Source organism: Melospiza melodia, unplaced genomic scaffold, assembly GCF_035770615.1.
Source record: "Melospiza melodia melodia isolate bMelMel2 unplaced genomic scaffold, bMelMel2.pri scaffold_211, whole genome shotgun sequence".
NCBI lineage: Eukaryota > Metazoa > Chordata > Aves > Passeriformes > Passerellidae > Melospiza > Melospiza melodia.
In genome coordinates this window covers 96,969-124,069 of record NW_026948547.1, presented here as the reverse complement: position 1 = coordinate 124,069, position 27,101 = coordinate 96,969, and the positions used below count along the sequence as shown (strand labels likewise).

The window sequence follows — 27,101 nt, the reverse complement described above, 5'->3', positions numbered from 1 at the left end:
TGGGGTGGTTTGTGGTCACTCGTGGTCAGATTGTGGTCAGTTTGGGGTAATTTGTGGTCAGTTTGTGGCTATTTGGGGTCATTTGTGGTCACTCGTGGTCACTCATGGGCGTTTGTGGTCACTCGTGGTCATTTTGGGCGCGTTTGGTCACTCGTGGTCATTTTGGGGGTGTTTGGGTAGTTTGTGGTCAGTTTGGGGTCATTTTGTGGTCATTTTGTGGTCATTTGGGGTCACTCGGGGTCACTCGTGGTCATTTTGTGGTCACTCGTGGTCACTTGTGGTCAGTCGGGGTCATTTGTGGTCACTCGTGGTCAGTTTGGGGTGGTTTGTGGTCATTTGTGGCCATTTTGGGGTCGGTTTGTGGTCACTCAGGGTCACTCATGGTCATTTTGGGGGTTTTTGGGGTCATTTGTGGTCAGTTTGTGGTCACTCAGGGTCACTCATGGTCAGTTGGGGTCATTTTGTGGTCACTCGTGGTCATTTTGGGGGCGTTTGGGGTCGCTTGTGGTCACTCATGGTCATTTTGGGGTAGTTTGTGGTCACTCGTGGTCATTTGGGGTCATTTTGGGTTGGTTTGGGGTCATTTATGGTCACTTGGGGTCATTGTGGTCACTCAGGGGTCACTCGTGGTCACTCGGGGTCATTTTGTGGTCACTCGTGGTCATTTTGGGGGCATTTGGGGTGGTTTGTGGTCACTCGTGGTCAGTTGGGGTCAGTTTGGGGTAATTTGTGGTCAGTTTGTGGCTATTTGGGGTCATTTGTGGTCACTCGTGGTCACTCATGGTCGTTTGTGGTCACTCGTGGTCATTTTGGGGGCGTTTGTGGTCACTCATGGTCATTTGGGGGCGTTTGTGGTCACTCGTGGTCATTTTGGGGGTGTTTGGGTAGTTTGTGGTCAGTTTGGGGTCATTTTGTGGTCATTTTGTGGTCATTTGGGGTCACTCGGGGTCACTCGTGGTCATTTGGGGGTCGTTTGGGGTCACTCGGGGTCAGTCGGGGTCACTCGGGGTCACTCGTGGTCATTTTGTGGTCACTCGTGGTCAGTTTGGGGTGGTTTGTGGTCATTTGTGGCCATTTTGGGGTCGGTTTGTGGTCACTCAGGGTCACTCATGGTCATTTTGGGGGTTTTTGGGGTCATTTGTGGTCAGTTTGTGGTCACTCGGGGTCACTCATGGTCAGTTGGGGTCATTTTGTGGTCACTCGTGGTCATTCTGGGGGCGTTTGGGGTGGTTTGTGGTCAGTTTGGGGTCGCTTGTGGTCACTCATGGTCATTTTGGGGTAGTTTGTGGTCACTCGTGGTCATTTGGGGTCATTTTGGGTTGGTTTGGGGTCATTTATGGTCACTTGGGGTCATTGTGGTCACTCAGGGGTCACTCGTGGTCACTCGTGGTCATTTTGGGGGCGTTTGGGGTGGTTTGTGGTCAGTTTGGGGTCATTTTTGGCCATTTTGGGTTGGTTTGGGGTCACTTGTGGTCAGTTTGGGGTCACTTATGGTCATTGTGGTCACTCAGGGTCACTCATGGTCATTTTGGGGTTTTTTTTGGGGGTCATTTATGGTCATTTGCGGTCACTTGTGGTCACTCGTGGTCAGTTTGGGGTCGTTTGGGGTCACTCGTGGTCACTCAGGGTCATTTAGGGGTCATTTGTGGTCATTTTTGGTCACTCGTGGTCATTTGTGGCCATTTTGGGTCGGTTTGGGGTCATTTATGGTCATTGTGGTCACTCATGGTCACTCAGGGTCACTCATGGTCATTTTGGGGTAATTTTGGGCCATTTTCGGGTGGTTTTGAGGCATTTCAGGGTCATTTTGGGGCATTTTGGGGTCATTTTTGTACATTTTGGGGTCGGGTCGTTTTTGGGGTGGTTTTGGGGCATTTTGGGGTCATTTTTGGGTCATTTTTGGGGCATTTCAGGGTCATTTTGGGGTGGTTTTGGGGCATTTTGGGTCATTTTGGGGTGGTTTTGGGGCATTTTGGGTCATTTTGGGGTGGTTTTGGGGCATTTTGAGATCATTTTTGGGGTGGTTGTGGGTCATTTTGGGGCATTTTGGGGTGGTTTTGAGGCATTTTGGGGTCATTTTTGGGGTCGTTTTGGGGCATTTTGTGGGAATTTTTGGAGTGATTTCCACTCATTTTGGGGCAGGTTTTGGGGTCATTTTTGTACATTTTGGGGTTGTTTTTGGGGTGGTTTTGGGTCATTTTGGGGTCATTTTGGGGTGGTTTTGGGGCATTTTGGGTCATTTTGGGGTGGTTTTGGGTCATTCTGGGGTGGTTTTGGGTCATTTTGAGATCGTTTTGGGGTGGTTTTGGGGCATTTTGGGGTGGTTTTGGGTCATTTTGTGGGAATTTTTAAGAGTCATTTCCGCTGGTTTTGGGGCAGGTTTTGGGGTCATTTCTGTACATTTTGGGGTTGTTTTTGGGGTGGTTTTGAGGCATTTTTGGGTCATTCTGGGGTGGTTTTGGGTCATTTTGGGGTCATTTTGGGGTGGTTTTGGGTCATTTTGGGGTTGTTTTGGGTCATTTTGTGGGAATTTTTAAGAGTCATTTCCGCTCGTTTTGGGGCAGGTTTTGGGGTCATTTCTGTACATTTTGGGGTTGTTTTTGGGGTGGTTTTGAGGCATTTTTGGGTCATTCTGGGGTGGTTTTGGGGCATTTTGGGTCATTCTGGGGTGGTTTTGGGGCATTTTGGGGTTGTTTTGGGTCATTTTGTGGGAATTTTTAAGAGTCATTTCCGCTCGTTTTGGGGCAGGTTTTGGGGTCGTTTTTGTACATTTTGGGGTTGTTTTTGGGGTGGTTTTGGGTCATTTTGGGGTCATTCTGGGGTGGTTTTGGGGCATTTTGGGTCATTTTGGGGTGGTTTTGGGTCATTTTGGGGTTGTTTTGGGTCATTTTGTGGGAATTTTTAAGAGTCATTTCCTCTCATTTTGGGGCAGGTTTTGGGGTCATTTCTGTACATTTTGGGGTCGTTTTTGGGTCGTTTTGGGGCATTTTGGGGTGGTTTTGGGGCATTTTGGGGTCATTTTGGGGTGGTTTTGGGTCATTTTGTGGGAATTTTTAGAGTCATTTCCGCTGGTTTTGGGGCAGGTTTTGGGGTCATTTCTGTACATTTTGGGGTCGTTTTTGCTCGTTTTGGGTGATTTTTTGGGTGATGTGGGGTGGCTCTCTCTGATTGGCTGTCCCGGCCGGGGTGGGCGTGTCCTTCACCTGTGGCCCCGCCCCCAGCTCGTACCTGCACTGCGAGTGGGCGACGATCGCTGGAGAGGGCGGGGCTTGGGGTAATTTTGGGGTGATTTTGGGCCGTTTTGGGGTCATTTTACCCAATTTGGGGGCGGCTCTCTCTGATTGGCTGCCGGGGGGGGGGCGTGGCTCTCACCTGGCCCCGCCCCCAGCTCGTACCTGCACTGCGAGTGGGCGGGGCAGCCGGAAGGGGCGGGGCTTGGGGTAATTTTGGGGTGATTTTGGGCCGTTTTGGGGCGTTTTTTGGGGTCCTCTCTCCGATTGGCTGTGCTGGCACAGGTGGGCGTGGCTCACCTGTGCGTGGCCCCGCCCCCAGCTCGTACCTGCACTGCGAAGTGGGCGACGATCGCGCAGCTGGAGAAGGACAAGCGCATCCACCAGAAGCTGAAGCGCTTCAAGACCAAGATGAACCAAATGCGGCATTTCTTCCACGAGGTTTGGGCCGAAAACCCGCGGTTTTGGGAAAAACGGGCGTTCGGGGGGAAAAAAACAAAAAATCTGAGTTTTTTTTGGGGGGAAATTGGGGTTTTTGGGGGGAAAATTGGGGTTTTTGGTGGGAGGGAAATTATGGTTTTAATGGGAGGAAATGAAGATTTTTTGGGGGGAAAAATTGTGGATTTTGGGAGGAAAAATTGCAGTGTTTGGGGGGAAAAATTGGGGATTTTGGGGGGAAAAATTGGGGATTTTTTGGGGGGAAAATTGTGGATTTTTTGGGGGGAAAATTGGGGATTTTTTTGGGGGAAAATTGTGGATTTTTTGGGGGGGAAAATTGGGGATTTTGGGGGGAAAAAATTGGGGATTTTTGGGGGGAAAAATTGGGGATTTTTGGGGGGAAAAAATTGGGGATTTTTGGGGAAAATTGGGGATTTTTGGGGGGGAAAATTGGGGATTTTTTGGGGGAAAAATTGGTGATTTTTGGGGGGAAAAATTGGTGATTTTTGGGGGGGGAAATTGTGGATTTTTTGGGGGGAAAATTGGGGATTTTTGGGGGTAAAAATTGGAGATTTTTGGGGGGAAAAATTGTGGATTTTTGGGGGGGAAATTGTGGATTTTTTGGGGGGAAAATTGGGGATTTTGGGGGTAAAAATTGGGGATTTTTGGGGGGAAAAAATTGGGGATTTTTTGGGGAAAAAATGGGGATTTTTGGGGGGAAAAGTTGGGGATTTTTTGGGGGAAAAATTGGGGATTTTTGGGGGGAAAAATTGGGGATTTTTGGGGGAAAATTTGGGGATTTTTTGGGGGGAAAAATTGGGGATTTTTGGGGGGAAAAATTGGGGATTTTTGGGGGGAAAATTGTGGATTTTTTGGGGAAAAAATGGGGATTTTTTGGGGAAAAAATGGGGATTTTTGGGGGGAAAAGTTGGGGATTTTTGGGGGGAAAAATTGGGGATTTTTGGGGAAAAATTGGGGATTTTTGGGGGAAAATTTGGGGATTTTGGGGAAAAAATTGGGGATTTTGGGGGGAAAAAATTGGGGATTTTTGGGGGGAAAAATTGGGGATTTTGGGGGATAAAATTGGGGTTTTTTGGGGGGAAAAATTGTGGATTTTTGGGGGAAAAATTGGGGATTTTTTGGGGGGAAAAATTGGGGATTTTTGGGGGGAAAAATTGGGGATTTTTGGGGGAAAATTGGGGATTTTTGGGGGGAAAAATTGTGGATTTTGGGGGAAAAATTGGGGATTTTTTTGGGGGAAAATTGTGGATTTTTTGGGGGGAAAATTGGGGATTTTGGGGGGAAAAATTGGGGATTTTGGGGGAAAAATTGTGGATTTTTGGGGGGAAAAATTGGGGATTTTTTCGGGAAAAAATGGGGATTTTTGGGGGGAAAAGTTGGGGATTTTTTGGGGAAAAAATTGAGGATTTTTGGGGCAAAAGCAGGGGATTGTGGGAGAAGGAGAATTTGGGGCTAAACCCGAGGATTTTGGGTTTTTCTCAGGACGAGGAGCCCTTCAACCCCGACTACGTGGAGGTGGATCGGATCCTGGACGAGTCGCACAGCGTGGACAAGGACAACGGCGAGGTCAGGGCTCCGGAACGGGGCGGAAACGTTACCTGTGCAGGTGTGCCCAGGTGTGCCCAGGTGTGACTCACCTGTGCAGGTGTGCCCAGGCGTGAATCACCTGTACAGGTGTGCCCAGGTGTGCCCAGGCGTGAATCACCTGTACAGGTGTGCCCGGGTGTGCCCAGGTGTGACTCACCTGTGCAGGTGTGCCCAGGTGTGCCCAGGCGTGAATCACCTGTGCAGGTGTGCCCAGGTGTGCCCAGGCGTGAATCACCTGTGCAGGTGTGCCCAGGTGTGCCCAGGCGTGAATCACCTGTACAGGTGTGCCCAGGCGTGACTCACCTGTACAGGTGTGCCCAGGTGTGCCCAGGTGTGACTCACCTGTGCAGGTGTGCCCAGGCGTGAATCACCTGTACAGGTGTGCCCAGGTGTGCCCAGGTGTGTTACCTGTGCAGCCCGGGGTGTATTACCTGGTCAGGTGTGAGGTCAGTTACCTGTATCCAGGTGTCAGTTACCTGTGTCAGTTACCTGTACAGGTGTGCGTTACCTGTCCCAGGTGTGTCTCACCTGTACAGGTGTGCTCTCCCCAGCCCGTGGTGTATTACCTGGTCAAGTGGTGCTCGCTGCCCTACGAGGACAGCACCTGGGAGCTGCAGGAGGGGTTACCTGGGGCAGTTACCTGTACAGGTGTGCCCAGGTGTGTTACCTGTGTTACCTGTCTCACCTGTGCAGCCCGTGGTGTATTACCTGGTCAAGTGGTGCTCGCTGCCCTACGAGGACAGCACCTGGGAGCTGCAGGAGGGGTTACCTGGGGCAGTCACCTGTACAGGTGTGCGTTACCTGTCCCAGGTGTGTCTCACCTGTACAGGTGTGTCTCTCCCCAGCCCGTGGTGTATTACCTGGTGAAATGGTGCTCGCTGCCCTACGAGGACAGCACCTGGGAGCTGCAGGAGGACGTGGACGAGGCCAAGGTGGCCGAGTTCAAGCGGATCCAGGCGCGGCACCCCGAGCTCAAGCGACAGGTGAGGCCACGCCCCCGCGCAGGTGAGCCACGCCCACCCTCAGTGTGAGCCAAGCTGCCGTACAGGTGAGATCTGTCCGTAGACAGGTGAGCTGCGCCCGCTGCAGGTGAGCCAGGCGCTCCCACCTGTCCCACCTGTCGCACTTGTGTCTCACCTGTCCCACCTGTCTCACCTGTGTCCCACCTGTGTCTCACCTGTGTCTCACCTGTCCCACCTGTCTCACCTGTCCCACCTGTGTCCCACCTGTGTCTCACCTGTCCCACCTGTCCCACCTGTCTCACCTGTCCCACCTGTGTCCCACCTGTGTCTCACCTGTGTCTCACCTGTCCCATCTGTCTCACCTGTGTCTCACCTGTCACACTTGTGTCTCACCTGTCCCACCTGTGTCCCACCTGTGTCCCACCTGTGTCTCACCTGTCCCACCTGTCTCACCTGTCCCACCTGTGTCCCACCTGTGTCTCACCTGTCCCACCTGTGTCCCACCTGTGTCTCACCTGTCACACTTGTGTCTCACCTGTCCCACCTGTCTCACCTGTCCCACCTGTGTCCCACCTGTGTCTCACCTGTGTCTCACCTGTCCCACCTGTCTCTCCTGTATCTCACCTGTCCCACCTGTGTCCCACCTGTGTCTCACCTGTGTCTCACCTCTGTCTCACCTGTCCCACCTGTCTCACCTGCATCTCACCTGTGTCTTATCTGGCTCACCTGTATGGGTTATCTGAGTTGCGTTTTACCTGTAACTCACCTGTGCTTCACCTGTGTCTCACCTGTCACTCCCTGGCTCACCTGTATCTCACCTGTATTCCACCTGTATCTCACCTGTGTCACCTATCAGCCACCTGTATCTCGCCTGTATGGGTTATCTCACTTCTATCTCACCTGTGCCTCACCTGTAGCTCACCTGTGTGGGTCATCTCAGTTGTATTTTACCTGCATCTCACCTTTACCTTACCTGTACGTGTCCCCTGTCGCTCACCTGTGTCTCACCTGTGTCTCACCTGTGTGAGTTATCTCAGTTGTGTCTTATCTGTGCCTCACCTTTACCTCACCTGTGTCTCACCTGTGTGAGTTATCTCAGTTGTATTTTATCTGTGTCTCACCTGTGTCTCACCTGTGTGGGTCATCTCAGTTGTATTTCACCTGCACCTCACCTTTACCTTACCTGTGCGTCTCACCTGTCACTCACCTGTGTCTTACCTGTGTCCCACCTGTGTCCCACCTGTATGGGTTATCTCAGTTGTATTTCACCTGCGTCTCACCTTTACCTTACCTGTGTGTCTCACCTGTGTGAGTTATTTCAGTTGTATTTTACCTGTGTCTCACCTTTACCTTACCTGTGTGTCTCACCTGTGTGAGTTATCTCAGTTGTATTTTATGTGTGTCTCACCTGCATCTCACCTGTGTCTCACCTGTGCCTCACCTGTATGAGTTATCTCAGTTGTATTTTACCTGTATCTCACCTGTATCTCGCTTGTACATGTCGCCTGTCACTTACCTGTGTCTCACCTGTGTGGGCTATCTCAGTTGTATTTTATCTGTGTCTCACCTGCTGCTCACCTGTGTCTCACCTGTGTGGGTTATTTCAGTTGTATTTTATCTGTGTCTCACCTGTATCTCAATTGTGTCTCACCTGTGTCTCACCTGTGTCTCACCTGTGTCTCACCTGTGTGGGTTATCTCAGTTGTATTTTATCTGTGTCTCACCTGTATCTCACCTGTGTCTCACCTGTGTGGGTTATCTCAGTTGTATTTTATCTGTGTCTCACCTGCCGCTCACCTGTATCTCACCTGTGTGGGTTATCTCAGTTGTATTTTACCTGTATCTCACCTGTCGCTCACCTGTGTCTCACCTGTGTGGGCTATCTCAGTTGTATTTTACCTGTATCTCACCTGTATCTCGCTTGTACATGTCACCTGTCACTTACCTGTGTCTCACCTGTGTGGGTTATCTCAGTTGTGTCTTATCTGTGTCTCACCTGCCGCTCACCTGTGTCTCACCTGTGTGGGTTATCTCAGTTGTATTTTATCTGTGTCTCACCTGTATCTCACCTGTGTGGGTTATCTCAGTTGTATTTTATCTGTGTCTCACCTGTATCTCACCTGTGTCTCACCTGTGTCTCACCTGTGTCTCACCTGTGTCTCACCTGTGCAGCCCCGCCCCCAGGCCGGCGCCTGGAAGAAGCTCGAGGCGTCGCACGAGTACAAGAACCACAACCAGCTGCGGGAGTACCAGCTGGAGGGCGTCAACTGGCTGCTCTTCAACTGGTACAACAGGTGAGCTCACCTGAGACAGGTAAACACACCTGAGACAGGTAAACACACCTGGGGAATGGCTGAGGGGCTGGGGGACACCTGGGACAGGTGAGGGTATGGATACCGGGAGTGCCAGCTGGAGGGCGTGAACTGGCTGCTCTTCAACTGGTACAACAGGTGAGCTCACCTGAGACAGGTAAACACACCTGAGACAGGTAAACACACCTGGGGGGCTGGGGAACACCTGGGACAGGTGAGGGTATGGATACTGGCAGTACCAGCTGGAGGGCGTCAACTGGCTGCTCTTCAACTGGTACAACAGGTGAGCTCACCTGTGCACAGGTAAACACACCTGAGACAGGTAAACACACCTGGGGAATGGCTGAGGGGCTGGGGGAACACCTGGGACAGGTGAGGGTATCGATGCTGGCAGTGCCAGCTGGAGGGCGTGAACTGGCTGCTCTTCAACTGGTACAACAGGTGAGCTCACCTGAGACAGGTAAACACACCTGAGACAGGTAAACACACCTGGGCACACCTGGGGAATGGGAAATTACCTGGGACAGGTGAGGGTATGGATACTGGGAGTACCAGCTGGAGGGCGTCAACTGGCTGCTCTTCAACTGGTACAACAGGTGAGCTCACCTGAGACAGGTGAGACAGGTAAACACACCTGGGCACACCTGGGGAATGGGAAATTACCTGGGACAGGTGAGGGTATCCATACTGGCAGTGCCAGCTGGAGGGCGTGAACTGGCTGCTCTTCAACTGGTACAACAGGTGAGCTCACCTGTGCACAGGTGAGACAGGTAAACACACCTGGGGAATGGCTGAGGGGCTGGGGGACACCTGGGACAGGTGAGGGTATCCATACCGGGAGTGCCAGCTGGAGGGCGTCAACTGGCTGCTCTTCAACTGGTACAACAGGTGAGCTCACCTGTGCACAGGTAAACACACCTGAGCACACCTGGGGGACAGGGGAATGGCTGGGGAACACCTGGGACAGGTGAGGGTATGGATACCGGGAGTACCAGCTGGAGGGCGTGAACTGGCTGCTCTTCAACTGGTACAGCAGGTGAGCTCACCTGTGCACAGGTGAGACAGGTAAACACACCTGGGGAATGGCTGAGGGGCTGGGGGACACCTGGGACAGGTGAGGGTATCCATACCGGGAGTGTCAGCTGGAGGGCGTGAACCGGCTGCTCCTCAACTGGTACAGCAGGTGAGCTCACCTGTGCACAGGTAAACACACCTGGGACAGGTAAATCCAGCTGGTACGGGAATTGGAGACCTGCCTCAGGTACATCTCACCTGTCCCAGCCATGTCTCAGGTGCGCCTTTCCTGTCCCAGGTGAGTCTCAGGTGTGTTTTATTTATCTCAGGTGTACCTTACCTGTGCCAGGTGTATCCTAGGTACACGTTGCCATTCCCGGGTGTATCTCAGGTACGGATTACCTGTCCCAGGTGTATCCCAGGTGTGCCTCACCTGTCTCAGGTGTATCTCAGATGTATGTTATCTATCCTAGGTGTATCCCAGGTGTATCTTACCTGTCCCAGGTGTGTCCCAGGTGTAGGTTACCTGTGCCAGGTGTCTCGTAGCTACACGTTATCTATACTAGGTGTACGTTACCTGGCTCAGGTGTATTTCAAGTGTAGGTTACCTGTGCCAGGTGTATCCCAGGTGTGTCCCACCTGTGCCGGGTGTGTCCCAGGTGTCCCTTACCTGTCTCAGGTGTGCCCTAGGTACATGTTATCGTTCCCAGGTGTATCTCAGGTATAGATTACCTGTCCTAGGTGTATCTCAGGTGTATTTCAAGTGTAGGTTACCTGTCCCAGGTGTACCGTAGGTACCCATTATCTATACTAGGTGTACGTTATCTGGCCCAGGTGTATCTCAGGTGTATGTTATCTATCCTAGGTGTATCCCAGGTGTATGTTACCTGTGCCAGGTGTGTCCCAGGTGTACCTTACCTGTCTCAGGTGTATCTCAGGTGCCCCTTACTTGTCCCAGGTGTGTCCTAGGTACACGTTGCCATTCCCAGGTGTGTCTCAGGTATAGATTACCTGTCCCAGGTGAGTCTCAGGTGTGTTTTATTTATCTCAGGTGCCCCTTACCTGGCCCAGGTGTGTCCTAGGTACACGTTGCCATTCCCAGGTGTGTCTCAGGTATAGATTACCTGTCCTAGGTGTATCCCAGGTGTATTTCAAGTGTAGGTTACCTGTCCCAGGTGTGTCCCAGGTGTACCTTACCTGTCCCAGGTGTATTGTAGGTACACGTTGTCTATACTAGGTGTACGTTACCTGTCCCAGGTGTATCTCAGGTGTATTTTACCTGTCCTAGACGTGTCCCAGGTGTATCTTACCTGTCTCAGGTGTGTCTCAGGTATACCTGAGGTACATGTTACCTGTCCCAGGTGTATCCTAGGTACACATTGTCTATACTAGGTGTACGTTACCTGTCCAAGGTGTATCCCAGGTGCATTTTATCTGTACTAAGCGTATTCTAAGTACACGTTACCTGTCCCAGGTGTGTCCCAGGTGTGCGTCACCCGTCTCAGGTGTGTCCCTTACCTGTCCCGCAGGCAGAACTGCATCCTGGCGGACGAGATGGGGCTGGGCAGGACCAACCCCTGTCCCTCAGGTGTATCCCAGGTGTACCCCACCTGTCCCAGGTGTGTCCCAGGTGTGCGTCACCTGTCTCAGGTGTGTCCCTTACCTGTCCCGCAGGCAGAACTGCATCCTGGCGGACGAGATGGGGCTGGGCAAGACGATCCAGTCGATCGCCTTCCTGCAGGAGGTGCACGGCGCAGGTGTGCGCGGCCCCTACCTGGTGATCGCGCCGCTCTCCACCATCGCCAACTGGGAGCGCGAGTTCGGCACCTGGACGCACCTGAACACCATCGTGTACCACGGCAGCCTGGCCAGCCGGCAGATGATCCAGCAGTACGAGATGTACTGCAAGGACGGCAAGGTGAGCGCACCTGGGCAGGTGACACACCTGTAACACACCTGTATGGGGTCTGTAACACACCTGTGACACACCTGTATGGGGTCACTGACACACCTGTGCAGCCTGGCCAGCCGGCAGATGATCCAGCAGTACGAGATGTACTGCAAGGACGGCAAGGTGAGCACACCTGGGCAGGTAACACACCTGTAACACACCTGTACATGGGTGTAATACACCTGTATTGTATGTATAATACACACTTGTGCACACCTGTGCACACCTGTGCAGCCTGGCCAGCCGGCAGATGATCCAGCAGTACGAGATGTATTGCAAGGACGGCAAGGTGAGCGCACCTGGGCAGGTGACACACCTGTGTGGGGTCTGTAATACACCTGTATGGGGTCTGTGACACACCTGTGACACACCTGTGTGGGGTCACTGACACACCTGTGCAGCCTGGCCAGCCGGCAGGTGAGCCAGCAGTACGAGATGTACTGCAAGGACGGCAAGGTGAGCGCACCTGGGCAGGTAACACACCTGTGTGGGGTCTGTAACACACCTGTATGGGGTCTGTAACACACCTGTGACACACCTGTGTGGGGTCACTGACACACCTGTGCAGCCTGGCCGGCCGGCAGGTGATCCAGCAGTACGAGATGTACTGCAAGGACGGCAAGGTGAGCGCACCTGGGCAGGTGACACACCTGTACATGGGTGTAATACACCTGTATGGGGTCTGTAACACACCTGTGACACACCTGTGTGGGGTCTATAATACACACCTGTGCACACCTGTGCAGCCTGGCCAGCCGGCAGGTGATCCAGCAGTACGAGATGTACTGCAAGGACGGCAAGGTGAGCGCACCTGGGCAGGTGACACACCTGTGTGGGGTCTGTAATACATCTGTATTGTATCTATAATACACACCTGTAACACACCTGTGTTGTATCTATAATACACACCTGTGACACACCTGTGCAGCCTGGCCGGCCGGCAGGTGATCCAGCAGTACGAGATGTACTGCAAGGACAGCAAGGTGAGCTCACCTGGGCAGGTGACACACCTGTATGGGGTCTGTAACACACCTGTACACACCTGTGTGGGGTCACTGACACACCTGTGCAGCCTGGCCAGCCGGCAGGTGATCCAGCAGTACGAGATGTACTGCAAGGACGCCAAGGTGAGCGCACCTGGGCAGGTAACACACCTGTAACACACCTGTACATCAGTGTAATACACCTGTATTGCATGTACAACACACACCTGTGCACACCTGTGCACACCTGTGCAGCCTGGCTGGCCGGCAGGTGATCCAGCAGTACGAGATGTACTGCAAGGACGCCAAGGTGAGCTCACCTGTGCACACCTGTACACACCTGTGCGGGATTCATGACACACCTGTACACACCCGTACACCCATCATGGCAGCCTGTGCAGCCGGCAGGTGAGCCAGTGCCACAAGGCGTTCTTGAACAGCCAGGTGAGCTCACCTGGGCAGGTAACACACCTGTGCACACCTGTCTCACCTGCAGGGGCGGCTGATCCCGGGCGCGTACAAGTTGGACGCTGGAGCCCCGAGCCGCTGCAGCCCCGCCCACACAGGTGCGCTCACCTGTGCCATCTGTGACGCACCCGTGGTCTCACCTGTGCTCACCTGTCGCACCTGCAGGGCCGGCTGATCCCGGGCGCGTACAAGTTCGACGCGCTGATCACGACGTTCGAGATGATCCTGTCGGACTGCCCCGAGCTGCGCGAGGTCCAGTGGCGCTGCGTGGTCATCGACGAGGCGCACCGCCTCAAGAACCGCCACTGCAAGCTGCTCGACAGCCTCAAGCACATGGACCTGGTGGGTGGCACACCTGGGCACGCACCTGGGCACACCTGGGGGCAACAAAACACAAAAATCCCGGTGAAAAATGGGTGAAAAATGGGGATTTTAGAGGGGTTTGGGTTACCTGGGCACACCTGCGAGCTGCTCGACAGCCTCAAGCACATGGACCTGGTGGGTGCCGCACACCTGGGCACACACCTGGGCACACCTGGGGGCAACAAAACACAAAAATCCCGGTGAAAATTGGGTGAAAAATGGGGATTTTAGAGGGGTTTGGGTTACCTGGGCACACCTGTGGGGTTCGGGGTCACGGCCAGGTGCCCGACCTGCCTGAGCTCTCACCTGTCTCACCTGTGCCCGACTCACCTGTTATTGCCTGCCTCACTTGCATCGCCTGTTTTACCCGTTTCCCCCGTTTTTCACCCCGTTTTTTCACATTACCTGTATTGTATCACCTCACCTGTCTCACCTGTGTCACCTGTGTCACCTGCAGGAGCACAAGGTGCTGCTGACGGGCACACCTGTGCAGAGCACGGCCCAGGAGCTCTCCAGCCCCACCTGGCTCAGTTTTTACCTGTTTTACCCGTTTTTCACCCCGTTTTTTCACATTACCCGTATTATATCACCTCACCTGTCTCACCTGTGTCACCTGTCGCACCTGCAGGAGCACAAGGTGCTGCTGACGGGCACGCCCCTGCAGAGCACGGCCCAGGAGCTCTCCAGCCCCACCTGGCTCAGTTTTTTACCCGTTTTTCCCGTTTTTCACCCCGTTTTTTCACTCACCTGTCTCACCTGTCTCACCTGTGTCACCTGTCGCACCTGCAGGAGCACAAGGTGCTGCTGACGGGCACGGTCCAGGAGCTCTTCAGCCCCACCTGGCTCAGTTTTTTGCCCGTTTTTCCCGTTTTTCACCCCGTTTTTTTGCTCACCTGTCTCACCTGTCTCACCTGTCTCACCTGCAGGAGCACAAGGTGCTGCTCACGGGCACGCCCCTGCAGAACACGGCCCAGGAGCTCTTCAGCCCCACCTGGCTCAGTTTTTACCCATTTTACCCATTTTTCACCCCGTTTTTTCACTCACCTGTCTCACCTGTCTCACCTGTCGCACCTGCAGGAGCACAAGGTGCTGCTGACGGGCACGCCCCTGCAGAACACGGTCGAGGAGCTCTGCAGCCCCACCTGGCTCAGTTTTTTACCCATTTTACCCATTTTTCACCCCGTTTTTTCGCTCACCTGTCTCACCTGTGTCACCTGTCTCACCTGTCTCACCTGCAGGAGCACAAGGTGCTGCTGACGGGCACGCCCCTGCAGAACACGGCCCAGGAGCTTTCCAGCCCCACCTGGCTCAGTTTTTTACCCGTTTTGCCCATTTTTCACCCCGTTTTTTCGCTCACCTGTCTCACCTGTCTCACCTGTCTCACCTGTCGCACCTGCAGGAGCACAAGGTGCTGCTGACGGGCACGCCCCTGCAGAACACGGTCGAGGAGCTCTTCAGCCTCCTGCACTTCCTGGAGCCCTCGCAGTTCCCGTCCGAGGCCGAGTTCCTCAAGGACTTCGGGGACCTGAAAACGGAGGAGCAGGTGAGGGGCGCACCTGGGCACACCTGGGCACACCTGGGCACACCTGGATGGACCTGGGCACACCTGGATGGACCTGGGCAGGGTCTGGGAGGGGTTCCAGGTCGTTTGATGGTTTTAGGAAGGAGTTTTGGGCTCACCTGGGCACACCTGGGCACACCTGGGCACACCTGAGCACGGTCAAAACACACCTGGGCACACCTGGGCGCACCTGGGCACACCTGGATGGAGCTGGTGGACCTGGGCAGGGTCTGGGAGGGGTTCCAGGTCGTTTGATGGCTTTATGGAGGAGTTTTGGGCTCACCTGGGCACACCTGGGCGCACCTGGGCACGGTCAAAACACACCTGGGCACACCTGGGCACACCTGGATGGACCTGGGCAGACCTGGATGGACCTGGGCTCACCTGGGGAGGGTTCGGGAGGGGTTTGGGAAGGGTTTGAGATGATTCCGTGGGTTTTGGGAGGGGTTTTGGGGTCACCTGGGCGCACCTGGGCACACCTGGGCACACCTGGGCACACCTGGTGAAGGTCTGGGAGGGGTTTGAGATGATTCCGTGGGTTTTGGGAGGGGTTTTGGGCTCACCTGGGCACACCTGGGCACGTTGTGTATTTCCTGATCCTTGCTGAGGTACGGCCAGGTGCGACAGGTGCGGTCATGGCCAGTCCCAGGTGTGACAGGTGTGGCCGTGACCTTCCTCAGGTGTGACAGGTGTGGTCATGGGCAGTCCCAGGTGCGACAGGTGTGGCTGTGACCTTCCTCAGGTGTGACAGGTGTGGTCATGGCCAGTTCCAGGTGTGACAGGTGTGGCTGTGACCTTCCTCAGGTGTGACAGGTGTGGCCACGGCCAGTCCCAGGTGTGATAGGTGTGGCCGTGACCTTCCTCAGGTGTGACAGGTGTGGTCACGGGCAGTCCCAGGTGCGACAGGTGCGGTCACGGCCAGTCCCAGGTGTGACAGGTGTGGCTGTGACCAATCCCAGGTGTGACAGGTGTGGCTGTGACCTTACGCAGGTGCCACAGGTGCGGCCATAGCCGTGCCCAGGTGCCACAGGTGTGGCTGTGACCTTACCCAGGTGCCACAGGTGTGGCTGTGGCTCCTCGTGGCCACCTGGGGGTGACCCCTAGACCTTTCCGAGGTGTTACAGGTGCGTTTTACCTGCGTCCCACCTGCGCAGGTGCAGAAGCTGCAGGCCCTGCTGAAGCCCCTGATTATCTCACCTGTCCTTATCTCACCTGTCCTTGTCTCACCTGTCCTTGTCTCACCTGTCCTCGTCTCACCTGCGCAGGTGCAGAAGCTGCAGGCCCTGCTGAAGCCCATGATGCTGCGGCGCCTCAAGGAGGACGTGGAGAAGAACCTGGCGCCCAAGCAGGAGACCATCATCGAGGTGGAGCTGACCAACGCGCAGAAGCGCCTGTACCGCGCCATCCTGGAGAGGAACTTCGCCTACCTGGCCCGGGGGGCGGGGCACGGCAACGTGCCCAACCTGCTCAACACCATGATGGAGCTGCGCAAGTGCTGCAACCACCCCTACCTCATCAACGGTGAGCGCGGGGACGCACCTGGGCACACCTGGGCACACCACCTGTGGGTGGGCACGCGAAGTTCTCAGAGGTGGTTTTATGGAGTCTCTGGTGGTCAGTGATGGTAACCAACGTTCTCCCGAAGTTCTCAGTGGTGGTTTGATGGAACTTTTGGTGGTGGTCGTTGGTGTTCTCCTGAAGTTCTCAGTGGTGGTTTTATGGAGTCTCTGGTGGTCACTGATGGTCGCTGTTGTTCTCCCGAAGTTCTCAGTGATGGTTTGATGGAGCTTTTGGTGGTGGTCCACGTTCTCCTGAGGTTTTTATGGGTGTTTTATGGAATTATGAGCGATCATTGGTTGTTTAATAGAAGCAGGGGTGGTCAGCGATGGATACCAATGTTCTCCTGAAGTTCTCAGGCGTTGGTTGATTGAACTTTTAGTGGTCGTTGCTGTTGGCCTGAAGTTCTCAGAGGTGGTTTTATGGAGTCTCTGGTGGTCGCTGATGGTCACTGATGTTTCCCCGAAGTTTTCAGTGATGGTTTGATGGAGCTTTTGGTGGTGGTCGATGTTCTCCTGAGGTTCTTTAGGATGTTTTATGGGACCACTGATGGTTTTTGATGGTTTTATAGAGCAAGGACTGGTCAGTGATGGTAACCAACGTTTTCCTGAAGTTTTAGAGATAAATTTGTGGAACCATAGGTGGTCATTGGTGTTCTCATGAAGTTCTCAAAGGTGGTTTTATGGAGTCCCTGGTGGTCAGTGGGGGTAACCAATGTTGTCCTGAAAATCTCAGACATTATTTGGTGGAACTTCTGATGGTGGTCGATGTTCTCCTGATGTTCTTTTGAGGTTTTTTATGGATGTTTTATGGAACCATTGATGGTTTTTGATGTTTTTATGGAACCGGGGGTGGTCAATGACGCCAAGGGCGGTCACAGAAGGTCTCACCTGTCCGCAGGTGCGGAGGAGCAGATCGTGGCCGAGCTGAGGGCCTCCCTGCCCGCGCTGCCGGGCCCCGAGCTGGCGCTGCAGGCCCTGGTGCGCTCGGCCGGCAAGCTGGTGCTGCTGGACAAGCTGCTGCCCCGGCTGCGCGCCGGCGGCCACAAGGTGCTGGTCTTCTCGCAGATGGTGCGCTGCCTGGACATCCTGGAGGACTACCTCATCCAGAAACGGTCAGAGCTTTGGGGCGAAAAACGGGGATTTTGGGAAAAAACGGGAAAAAAATGGGAAAAACTTGGAGAAAATTGGGGGGTTTGGAGAGAAAATAAAGGGGAAAATGGGACCTGAAGGTCTGGAGGTCCACCTGGACATCCTGGAGGACTATCTCATCCAGAAACGGTCAGGGTTTGGGGGGAAAAGCGGGGATTTTGGGGAAAAACTTGGAGAAAATTGGGGGGTTTGGAGAAAAAACGAGGGGAGAACGGGACCTGAAGGTCTGGAGGTCCCCCTGGACATCCTGGAGGACATCCTGGAGAACGAGCTCTCCCAGGAACGGTCAGGTTCCAGGAGAAGAACGGGGATTTGGGGAAAAACTGGGGGGAAATGGGGTTTTGGGTGTCCTGGAGCTCCGTGGAGGAGCTTTGAGGGACACCTGAGATGTTCTGGAGCTCCGTGGAGAAGATCCTGGGACCTTTGTGGTTGTGGGATCTTCATGGGAGAACTTGTGGGACTTTTGGGACCTCGTTGTCCTACGAGAGAAGGTTCTTTGCTGTAGAAAGGTCTCCAGAACCTCCACAGGAACCTTTTTTGCTCCTCAAGGTTCTCCAAGAACCTGCTGGAGATTCCTGGTGGTCTCTCCACGCCCAGCGTTGGTTCTGGACGTGGTTATGGAGCTGGGGACCTCCATGGGTGGCAGTTTGGGCACCTCACTGTCCCATGGTTCTACCAGGGTCTCCGTTTTGTGCTCCTCAAGGTTCTCCAAGAACCTCCTGGAGATCCCTGGTGGCCCCTCCACGCCCAGCGTTGGTTCTGGACGTGGTTATGGAGCTGGGGACCTTCATAGGGAGAAGTTTTAAAACCTTGGTGCCCCATGGTTGTACCAGGATCTCCATTTTTTGCTCCTCAAGGTTCTCCAAGAACCTCCTGGAGATCCCTGGTGGCCTCTCCACGCCCAGCGTTGGTTCTGGACGTGGTTATGGAGCTGGGGACCTCCATGGGTGGAAGTTTGGGCACCTCACTGTCCCACGGCAGGAGGTTTTGAACCCTGCCGTGGTCTCTATTTGCTCCTCAAGGTTCTCGAGGAACCTCCTGGAGATCCCTGGTGGCTCCTGCGCGCCCAGCGTTGGTTCTGGACGTGGTTACGGAGCTGGGGACCTCCTTGGGTGGTAGTTTGGGCACCTCAGTGTCCCGTGGCAGGAGATTTTGAATCCTATTTGCTCCTCAAGGTTCTCCAAGAACCTCCTGGAGATGCCTGGTGATTCCTCCACACCTAGTGTTGGTTCTGGACGTGGTTATGGAGCTGGGGACCTCCATGGGTGGAAGTTTGGGCACTTCACTGTCCCATGGTTCCACCAGGATCTCAGTTTTTTGCTCCTCGAGGTTCTCCAAGAACCTCCTGGAGGTCCCTGGTGGCCCCTGCGCGCCCAGCGCTGGTTCTGGACGTGGTTACGGAGCTGGGGACTTCCTTGGGTGGCAGTTTGGGCACCTCAGTGTCCCGTGGCAGGAGATTTTGAACCCTATTTGCTCCTCAAGGTTCTCCAAGAACCTCCTGGAGATCCCTGGTGGCCCCTCCACGCCCAGCGTTGGTTCTGGACGCGGTTACGGAGCCCCGGAGGTCCCCGGTGGCCGCGGTGACCGCGCGTTGTCCCCGGCAGGTACCCGTACGAGCGCATCGACGGGCGCGTGCGGGGCAACCTGCGCCAGGCCGCCATCGACCGCTTCAGCCGGCCGGACTCGGACCGCTTCGTGTTCCTGCTGTGCACGCGCGCCGGCGGGCTGGGCATCAACCTGACGGCCGCCGACACCTGCATCATCTTCGACTCGGACTGGAACCCCCAGAACGACCTCCAGGTGAGGCACCTGACGGGCCTTCGGTGGTGGGACGGGGTCTCTGAGAGGTTCGGGGTGGTGGGATGGGGTCTCTGAGGGGTTCGGGGTGGTGGGATGGGGTCTGCAGAAGGTTTGGAGGTCATCGGGTTGGGTTTTGAGGTGGTGCGGTGGGACCTACTAGGGGTTTGGGGTGGTGGGACAGGATCTACCAAGGGGTTTGGAGCCATGAGGTGAGGTCCAACAGGAGTACGGGGTGGTGGGATGGGGTCTGCAGAGGGTTTGGAGGTCGTTGGGTGGAGTTTGAGGTGGTGGGATGGGATCTACCAAGGCTTTAGGGTGGTGGGACAGTATCTGCCAAGGGTTTGGAGTCGTTGGCTAGCACTAGGGGTGGTGTGGTGGGGTCTACCAAGGGTTTGAGATGGTGGGGTGGGGTCTGTGAAGGATTGGGGTCATTGGGTTGGGTTTTGAGGTGGTGGGATGGGATCTACCAAGGGTTTGGAGATCATGGGATGGGAGCCACCAAGACTTTGAGGTCCTGGCTGGGCCCCACCAGGTTTTTGTGCATTGGCTGGAGTTTGGGGTGGTGAGACAGCATCTACCAGGGGTTTTGTGTGGTGGAATGGGTCCCACCAGGAGTTTGAGCTGCTGTGGTGGCCCCACCACGGCTTATGTCCCCCCCGATGTCCCCGTGTCCCCTGTCAGGCGCAGGCGCGGTGCCACCGCATCGGTCAGAGCAAGGCGGTCAAGGTTCTGTGGTGGTTCCACCATGATCTATGGTGTTCTATCGTGGTTTATGGTGTCCCACCATGGTTTATGGTGTTCTATCGTGGTTTATGGTGTCCCACCATGGTTGGTCCATGTCTCCACGGGTTGTCCATGTCCTCTCCAGGCGCAGGCGCGCTGCCACCGCATCGGGCAGAGCAAGGCGGTGAAGGTTCTGTGGTGGTCCCACCATGGTTTACGTGGTTTATGGGGTCCCGCCATGGTTTATGGTGTTCTATCGTGGTTTATGCTGTCCCACCATGGTTTACATGATTTATGGTGTCCCACCACGGTTGGTCCATGTCTCCATGGTTGGTTTATGGTGTCCCACCACGGTTTATGGTGTCCCACCATGGGTTGCAGTGTGTCACCATGGTTTATGGTGTCCCACCACGGGTTGTCCATGTCTCCACGGGTTGTCCATGTCCTCTCCAGGCGCAGGCGCGCTGCCACCGCATCGGTCAGAGCAAGGCGGTCAAGGTTCTGTGGTGGTTCCACCATGGTTTGCAGTGTCTCACCATGGTTTATGGTGTCCCACCATGGTTTATGGTGTTCTATCGTGGTTTATGGTGTCCCACCATGGTTGGTCCATGTCTCCATGGTTGGTCCATGTCTCCATGGTTGTCCATGTCCTCTCCAGGCGCAGGCGCGCTGCCACCGCATCGGGCAGAGCAAGGCGGTGAAGGTTCCGTGGTGGTCCCACCATGGTTTATGGTGTTCTACCGTGGTTTATGGTGTCCCACCATGGTTGGTCCATGTCTCCACGGGTTGTCCATGTCCTCTCCAGGCCCAGGCTCGCTGCCACCGCATCGGGCAGAGCAAGGCGGTCAAGGTTCTGTGGTGGTTCCACCATGGTTTACGTGGTTTATGGGGTCCCACCATGGTTTATGGTGTCCCACCATGGTTTATGGTGTTCTATCGTGGTTTATGCTGTCCCACCATGGTTTGTGGTGTCCCACCGTGGTTTACGGTGTCCCACCGTGGTTTATGGTGTTCTATCGTGGTTTATGGTGTCCCACCATGGTTGGTCCATGTCTCCATGGTTGGTCTATGTCTCCACGGGTTGTCCATGTCCTCTCCAGGCCCAGGCGCGCTGCCACCGCATCGGGCAGAGCAAGGCGGTGAAGGTTCAGTGGTGGTCCCACCATGGTTTACGTGGTTTATGGGGTCCCACCATGGTTTATGGTGTCCCACTATGGGTTATGGTGTTCTATCGTGGTTTATGGTGTCCCACCGTGGTTTGTGGTGTCCCACTATGGGTTATGGTGTCCCACCACGGGTTGTCCATGTCCTCTCCAGGCTCAAGCGCGCTGCCACCGCATCGGGCAGAGCAAGGCGGTGAAGATTCTGTGGTGGTTCTACCATGGTTTACGGTGTCCCACCATGGTTTATGGGGTCCCACCATGGTTTATGGTGTTCTATCGTGGTTTATGCTGTCCCACCATGGGTTACATGATTTATGGTGTCCCACCATGGGTTGTCCATGTCTCCACGGTTGTCCATGTCCTCTCCAGGCCCAAGCTCGCTGCCACCGCATCGGGCAGAGCAAGGCGGTGAAGGTTCCGTGGTGGTTCCACCATGGTTTATGGTGTCCCACCATGGTTTATGGTGTTCTATCGTGGTTTATGGTGTCCCACCACGGTTGGTCCATGTCTCCATGGTTGTCCATGTCCTCTCCAGGCCCAAGCTCGCTGCCACCGCATCGGGCAGAGCAAGGCGGTGAAGGTTCCGTGGTGGTTCCACCATGGTTTACGTGGTTTATGGGGTCCCACCATGGTTTATGGTGTTCTATCATGGTTTATGGTGTCCCACCACGGGTTGTCCATGTCTCCATGGTTGTCCATGTCCTCTCCAGGCCCAGGCGCGCTGCCACCGCATCGGGCAGAGCAAGGCGGTCAAGGTTCTGTGGTGGTTCCACCATGGTTTACGTGGTTTATGGGGTCCCACCATGGTTTATGGTGTTCTATCGTGGTTTATGCTGTCCCACCGTGGTTTATGGTGTTCCACCATGGTTTATGGGGTCCCACCATGGTTTATGGGGTCCCACCATGGTTTATGGTGTTCTATCGTGGTTTATGCTGTCCCACCATGGGTTACATGATTTATGGTGTCCCACCACGGGTTGTCCATGTCTCCACGAGTTGTCCATGTCCTCTCCAGGCGCAGGCGCGCTGCCACCGCATCGGGCAGAGCAAGGCGGTCAAGGTTCTGTGGTGGTCCCACCATGGTTTATGGGGTCCCACCATGGTTTATGGTGTCCCACCATGGTTTATGGTGTCCCACCATGGTTTATGGTGTTCTATCGTGGTTTATGGTGTCCCACCGTGGTTGGTCCATGTCTCCATGGTTGGTCCATGTCTCCATGGTTGTCCATGTCCTCTCCAGGCGCAGGCGCGCTGCCACCGCATCGGGCAGAGCAAGGCGGTGAAGGTTCTGTGGTGGTTCCACCATGGTTTACGTGGTTTATGGGGTCCCACCATGGTTTATGGTGTTCTATCGTGGTTTATGCTGTCCCACCATGGTTGGTCCATGTCTCCATGGTTGTCCATGTCTCCACGGGTTGTCCATGTCCTCTCCAGGCGCAGGCGCGCTGCCACCGCATCGGGCAGAGCAAGGCGGTGAAGGTTCCGTGGTGGTCCCACCATGGTTTATGGTGTCCCACCATGGTTTATGGGGTCCCACCATGGTTTATGGTGTTCTATCGTGGTTTATGCTGTCCCACCGTGGTTTATGGTGTTCCACCATGGTTTATGGGGTCCCACCATGGTTTATGGGGTCCCACCATGGTTTATGGTGTTCTATCGTGGTTTATGCTGTCCCACCATGGGTTACATGATTTATGGTGTCCCACCATGGTTGGTCCATGTCTCCACGGGTTGTCCATGTCCTCTCCAGGCGCAGGCGCGCTGCCACCGCATCGGGCAGAGCAAGGCGGTCAAGGTCTACCGTCTGATCACGCGGAACTCGTACGAGCGCGAGATGTTCGACAAGGCCAGCCTGAAGCTGGGGCTGGACAAGGCCGTGCTGCAGAGCATGAGCGGCCGCGAGGGCTCCATCCCCGGGGTGAGACCTGGTGGGACCATGGTGGGGTGGGGTGGGACCTTCTGGGTGGGACAGCACCTCCAGGGTGGGACAGGACCATCCTGGGGTGGGGTGGGACAGGGTGGGACCTCCGGGGCGGGGGAGCAGAGCTGAGCTGCTCCAGGGTCTCAAAGGTTGGGTTCTCCAGATTCTCAAAGTTTGGGTTCTGCAGGTTGAGGTTCTCCAGGTTCTCAAAAGTTCAGGTTCTTCAGGTTCTCCAGTCCAGGTTCTCCAGTCCAGCTTCTGCAGGTTCTCAAAGTTTGGGTTCTCCAGGTTTCATAGTTTGGGTTCTCCAGGTTCTCCAGTCCAGGTTCTCAAAGTTTGGGTTCTCCAGGTTTCATAGTTTGGGTTCTTCAGGTTCACCAGGCTGAGGTTCTCCGGCTTCTCAAAGTTTGGGTTCTCCAGGTTCTCAAAGTTTAGGTTCTCCAAGTTGAGGTTCTCCAGGTTATCAAAGTTTGGGTTCTCCAGGTTGAGGTTCTCCAGGTTATCAAAGTTTGGGTTCTCCAGGTTCTCCAGGTTGAGGTTCTCCAGTTTTGGGTTCTCTAGGTTGGGTTCTCCAGTTTTGGGCTCTCTAAGCTGAAGTTCTCCAAGCTGAGGTTCTCCAAGTTCTCCAGGTTTGGTTCTTCAGGTTCTCCAGGTTGGGTTTCTCCAGGGTTGGGTTCTCCAAGCTGAGATTCTCCAGGTTCTCCAGGTTGGGGTTCTCCAGGGTTGGGTTCTCTAAGCTCAGGTTTTCCAGGTTCTCCAGGTTTGGTTTCTCCAGTTTTGGTTTCTCCAGGTTGGGTTCTCCAGGTTTGGTTTCTCCAGGGTTGGGTTTCTCCAGGTTCTCCAGGGTTGGGTTCTCCAAGCTGAGGTTCTCCAGGTTCTCCAGGGTTGGTTTCTCCAGGTTGGGTTTCTCCAGTTTTGGTTTCTCCAGGTTTGGTTTCTCCAGGGTTGGGTTCTCCAAGCTGAGGTTCTCCAGGTTCTCCAGTTTTGGTTTCTCCAGGTTTGGTTTGTCCAGGTTTGGTTTCTCCAGGTTTGGTTTTTCCAGGGTTGGGTTTCTCCAGGGTTGGGTTCTCCAAGCTGAGGTTCTCCAGGTTTGGTTTCTCCAGGTTTGGTTTCTCCAGGGTTGGGTTTCTCCAGGGTTGGGTTCTCCAAGCTGAGGTTCTCCAGGTTCTCCAGTTTGGGTTTCTCCAGGTTGGGTTTCTCCAGGTTTGGGTTCTCCAGGGTTGAGTTCTCCAGGTTGGGTTTCTCTAGGGTTGAGGTTCTCCAGGTTTGGTTTCTCCAGGTTTGGTTTCTCCAGGGTTGGGTTTCTCCAGGTTCTCCAGGGTTGGGTTCTCCAAGCTGAGGTTCTCCAGGTTCTCCAGGTTTGGTTTCTCCAGGGTTGGTTTCTCCAGGTTTGGATTCTCCAGGTTGGGTTTCTCCAGGTTCTCCAGGTTTGGTTTCTCCAGGGTTGGTTTCTCCAGGTTCTCCAGGTTCTCCAGGTTTGGTTTCTCCAGTGTTGGGTTCTCCAGGTTGGGTTCTCCAGGGTTGGGTTCTCCAAGCCGAGGTTCTCCAGGGTTGGGTTTCTCCAGGTTCTCCAGGTTGGTTTCTCCAGGGTTGGTTTCTCCAGTTTTGGATTCTCCAGGTTTGGTTTCTCCAGGTTGGGTTTCTCCAGGTTCTCCAGGTTTGGTTTCTCCAGGGTTGGGTTTCTCCAGGTTCTCCAGGTTTGGTTTCTCCAGTGTTGGTTTCTCCAGGTTTGGTTTCTCCAGGTTCTCCAGGTTCTCCAGTGTTGGTTTCTCCAGGGTTGGTTTCTCCAGGTTTGGTTTCTCCAGGTTTGGTTTCTCCAGGTTCTCCAGGTTTGGTTTCTCCAGGTTTGGTTTCTCCAGGGTTGGTTTCTCCAGGTTCTCCAGGTTCTCCAGGTTTGGTTTCTCCAGGTTTGGTTTCTCCAGGTTGGGTTTCTCCAGGTTCTCCAGGGTTGGGTTCTCCAAGCTGAGGTTCTCCAGGTTCTCCAGGGTTGGTTTCTCCAGGTTTGGTTTCTCCAGGGTTGGTTTCTCCAGGTTGGGTTCTCCAGGTTTGGTTTCTCCAGTGTTGGTTTCTCCAGGGTTGGTTTCTCCAGGTTTGGTTTCTCCAGGTTCTCCAGGTTGGGTTCTCCAGGGTTGGTTTTTCCAGTTTTGGTTTCTCCAGGTTGGGTTCTCCAGGTTTGGTTTCTCCAGGGTTGGGTTTCTCCAGGTTCTCCAGGGTTGGTTTCTCCAGGTTTGGTTTCTTCAGGGTTGGGTTTCTCCAGGGTTGGGTTCTCCAAGCTCAGGTTTTCCAGGTTCTCCAGGGTTTGGTTTCTCCAGGGTTGGTTTCTCCAAGCCCCCCGGGCCGTCCCAACCCTCGGTTGTCCTCTCCCCCCGTTGCAGATCCAGCAGTTCTCCAAGAAGGAGATCGAGGACCTGCTGCGCAAGGGCGCCTACGCCGCCATCATGGACGAGGACGACGAGGGCGCCAAGTTCTGCGAGGAGGACATCGAGCAGATCCTGCTGCGGCGCACCACCACCATCACCATCGAGAGCGAGGGCAAGGGCTCCACCTTCGCCAAGGTGGGACCTGAGGAGGTCCACGCGGGGCTGCACAAGGTCCGGGTGGGATTAGAAGGGTTCCTGTGACCTTTGGAGGTCCTGGAGAAGGTCCAGGTGGGTCTAGATGGGTTCCTGTGATCATTGGAGGTCCTGCAGAAGGTCCAGGTGGGTCTAGATGGGTTCCTGTGACCTTTGGAGGTCCTGCAGAAGGTCCAGGTGGGTCTAGGTGATGTTTGGAGGTCCTGGAGAAGGTCCAGGTGGGTCTAGATGGGTTCCTGTGATCATTGGAGGTCCTGGAGAAGGTCCAGGTGGGTCTAGATGGGTTCCTGTGACCTTTGGAGGTCCTGCAGAAGGTCCAGGTGGGTCTAGGTGACGTTTAGTGGTCCTGCAGAAGGTCCAGGTGGCTCTAGATGGGTTCATGTGACCTTTGGAGGTCCTGGAGAAGGTACAGGTGGGTTTAGGTGACGTTTAGAGGTCCTGGAGAAGGTCCAGGTGTGTCTAGATGGGTTCTTGTGACCTTTGGTTCTCCTGGAGAAGGTCCAGGTGGGTCTAGATGGGTTCCTGTGATCTCTGGAGGTCCTGGAGAAGGTACAGGTGGGATTAGGTAACGTTTGGAGGTCCTGGAGGAGGTCCAGGTGGGTCTAGGCAGGTTCCTGTGACCTTTGGAGGTCCTGGAGAAGGTCCAGGTGGGTCTAGATGGGTTCCTGTGATCTCTGGAGGTCCTGCAGAAGGTCCAGGTGGGTTTAGGTGATGTTTGGAGGTCCTGGAGAAGGTCTAGGTGTGTCTGGATGGGTTCATGTCATCTTTGGTTCTCCTGGAGAAGGTCCAGGTGGGTCTAGATGGGTTCCTGTGACCTTTGGAGGTCCTGGAGAAGGTCCAGGTGGGGCTGGGTGGGGCCGCAGAAGGTCCAGGTGGGTTTAGGTGACATTTGGTTGTCCTGGAGAAGATCTAGGTGGGTCTAGATGGGTCTAGGTGGATTTTGGTGGTCCTGGAGAAGATCCAGGTGATCTGCAGGTGTCCCCAGGTGGGTCTGGGTGATCTCCAGGTGTCCCCAGGTGGGTGTAGATGATCTCCAGGTGATCTCCAGATGTCCTCAGGTGGGTCTGGGTGATCTCCAGGTGCACTCAGGTGCGCCCAGGTGTGCCCAGGTGGGTTTAGATGATGTCCAGGTGGGTCTGGATGATCTCCAGGTGTGCCCAGGTGGGTGTAGATGATCTCCAGGTGCACCCAGGTGTGTTCAGATGATCTCCAGGTGTCCCCAGGTGGGTCTGGGTGATCTCCAGGTGTCCCCAGGTGTCTCCAGGTGTGTCCCTGTGCCCCCAGGCCAGATGATCTCCAGATGATCTCCAGGTGTCCCTGGGT

General features: G+C 54.8%; 1 protein-coding gene across 1 annotated transcript in view; it reads left to right on the top strand.

Moving 5' to 3' along the window:
• Positions 1-27,101, top strand: part of LOC134433599 (chromodomain-helicase-DNA-binding protein 8-like) — a 60,430-nt gene that overhangs the window by 14,733 nt on the left and 18,596 nt on the right. Inside the window, 13 exon segments of the mRNA XM_063182417.1 lie at positions 3,553-3,571; positions 3,573-3,671; positions 5,172-5,255; positions 6,122-6,259; positions 8,411-8,532; positions 11,239-11,482; positions 13,132-13,308; positions 14,729-14,872; positions 16,156-16,411; positions 17,348-17,561; positions 19,203-19,398; positions 23,035-23,202; positions 25,581-25,760. Coding sequence (XP_063038487.1) covers positions 3,553-3,571; positions 3,573-3,671; positions 5,172-5,255; positions 6,122-6,259; positions 8,411-8,532; positions 11,239-11,482; positions 13,132-13,308; positions 14,729-14,872; positions 16,156-16,411; positions 17,348-17,561; positions 19,203-19,398; positions 23,035-23,202; positions 25,581-25,760 — 2,041 coding nt within the window.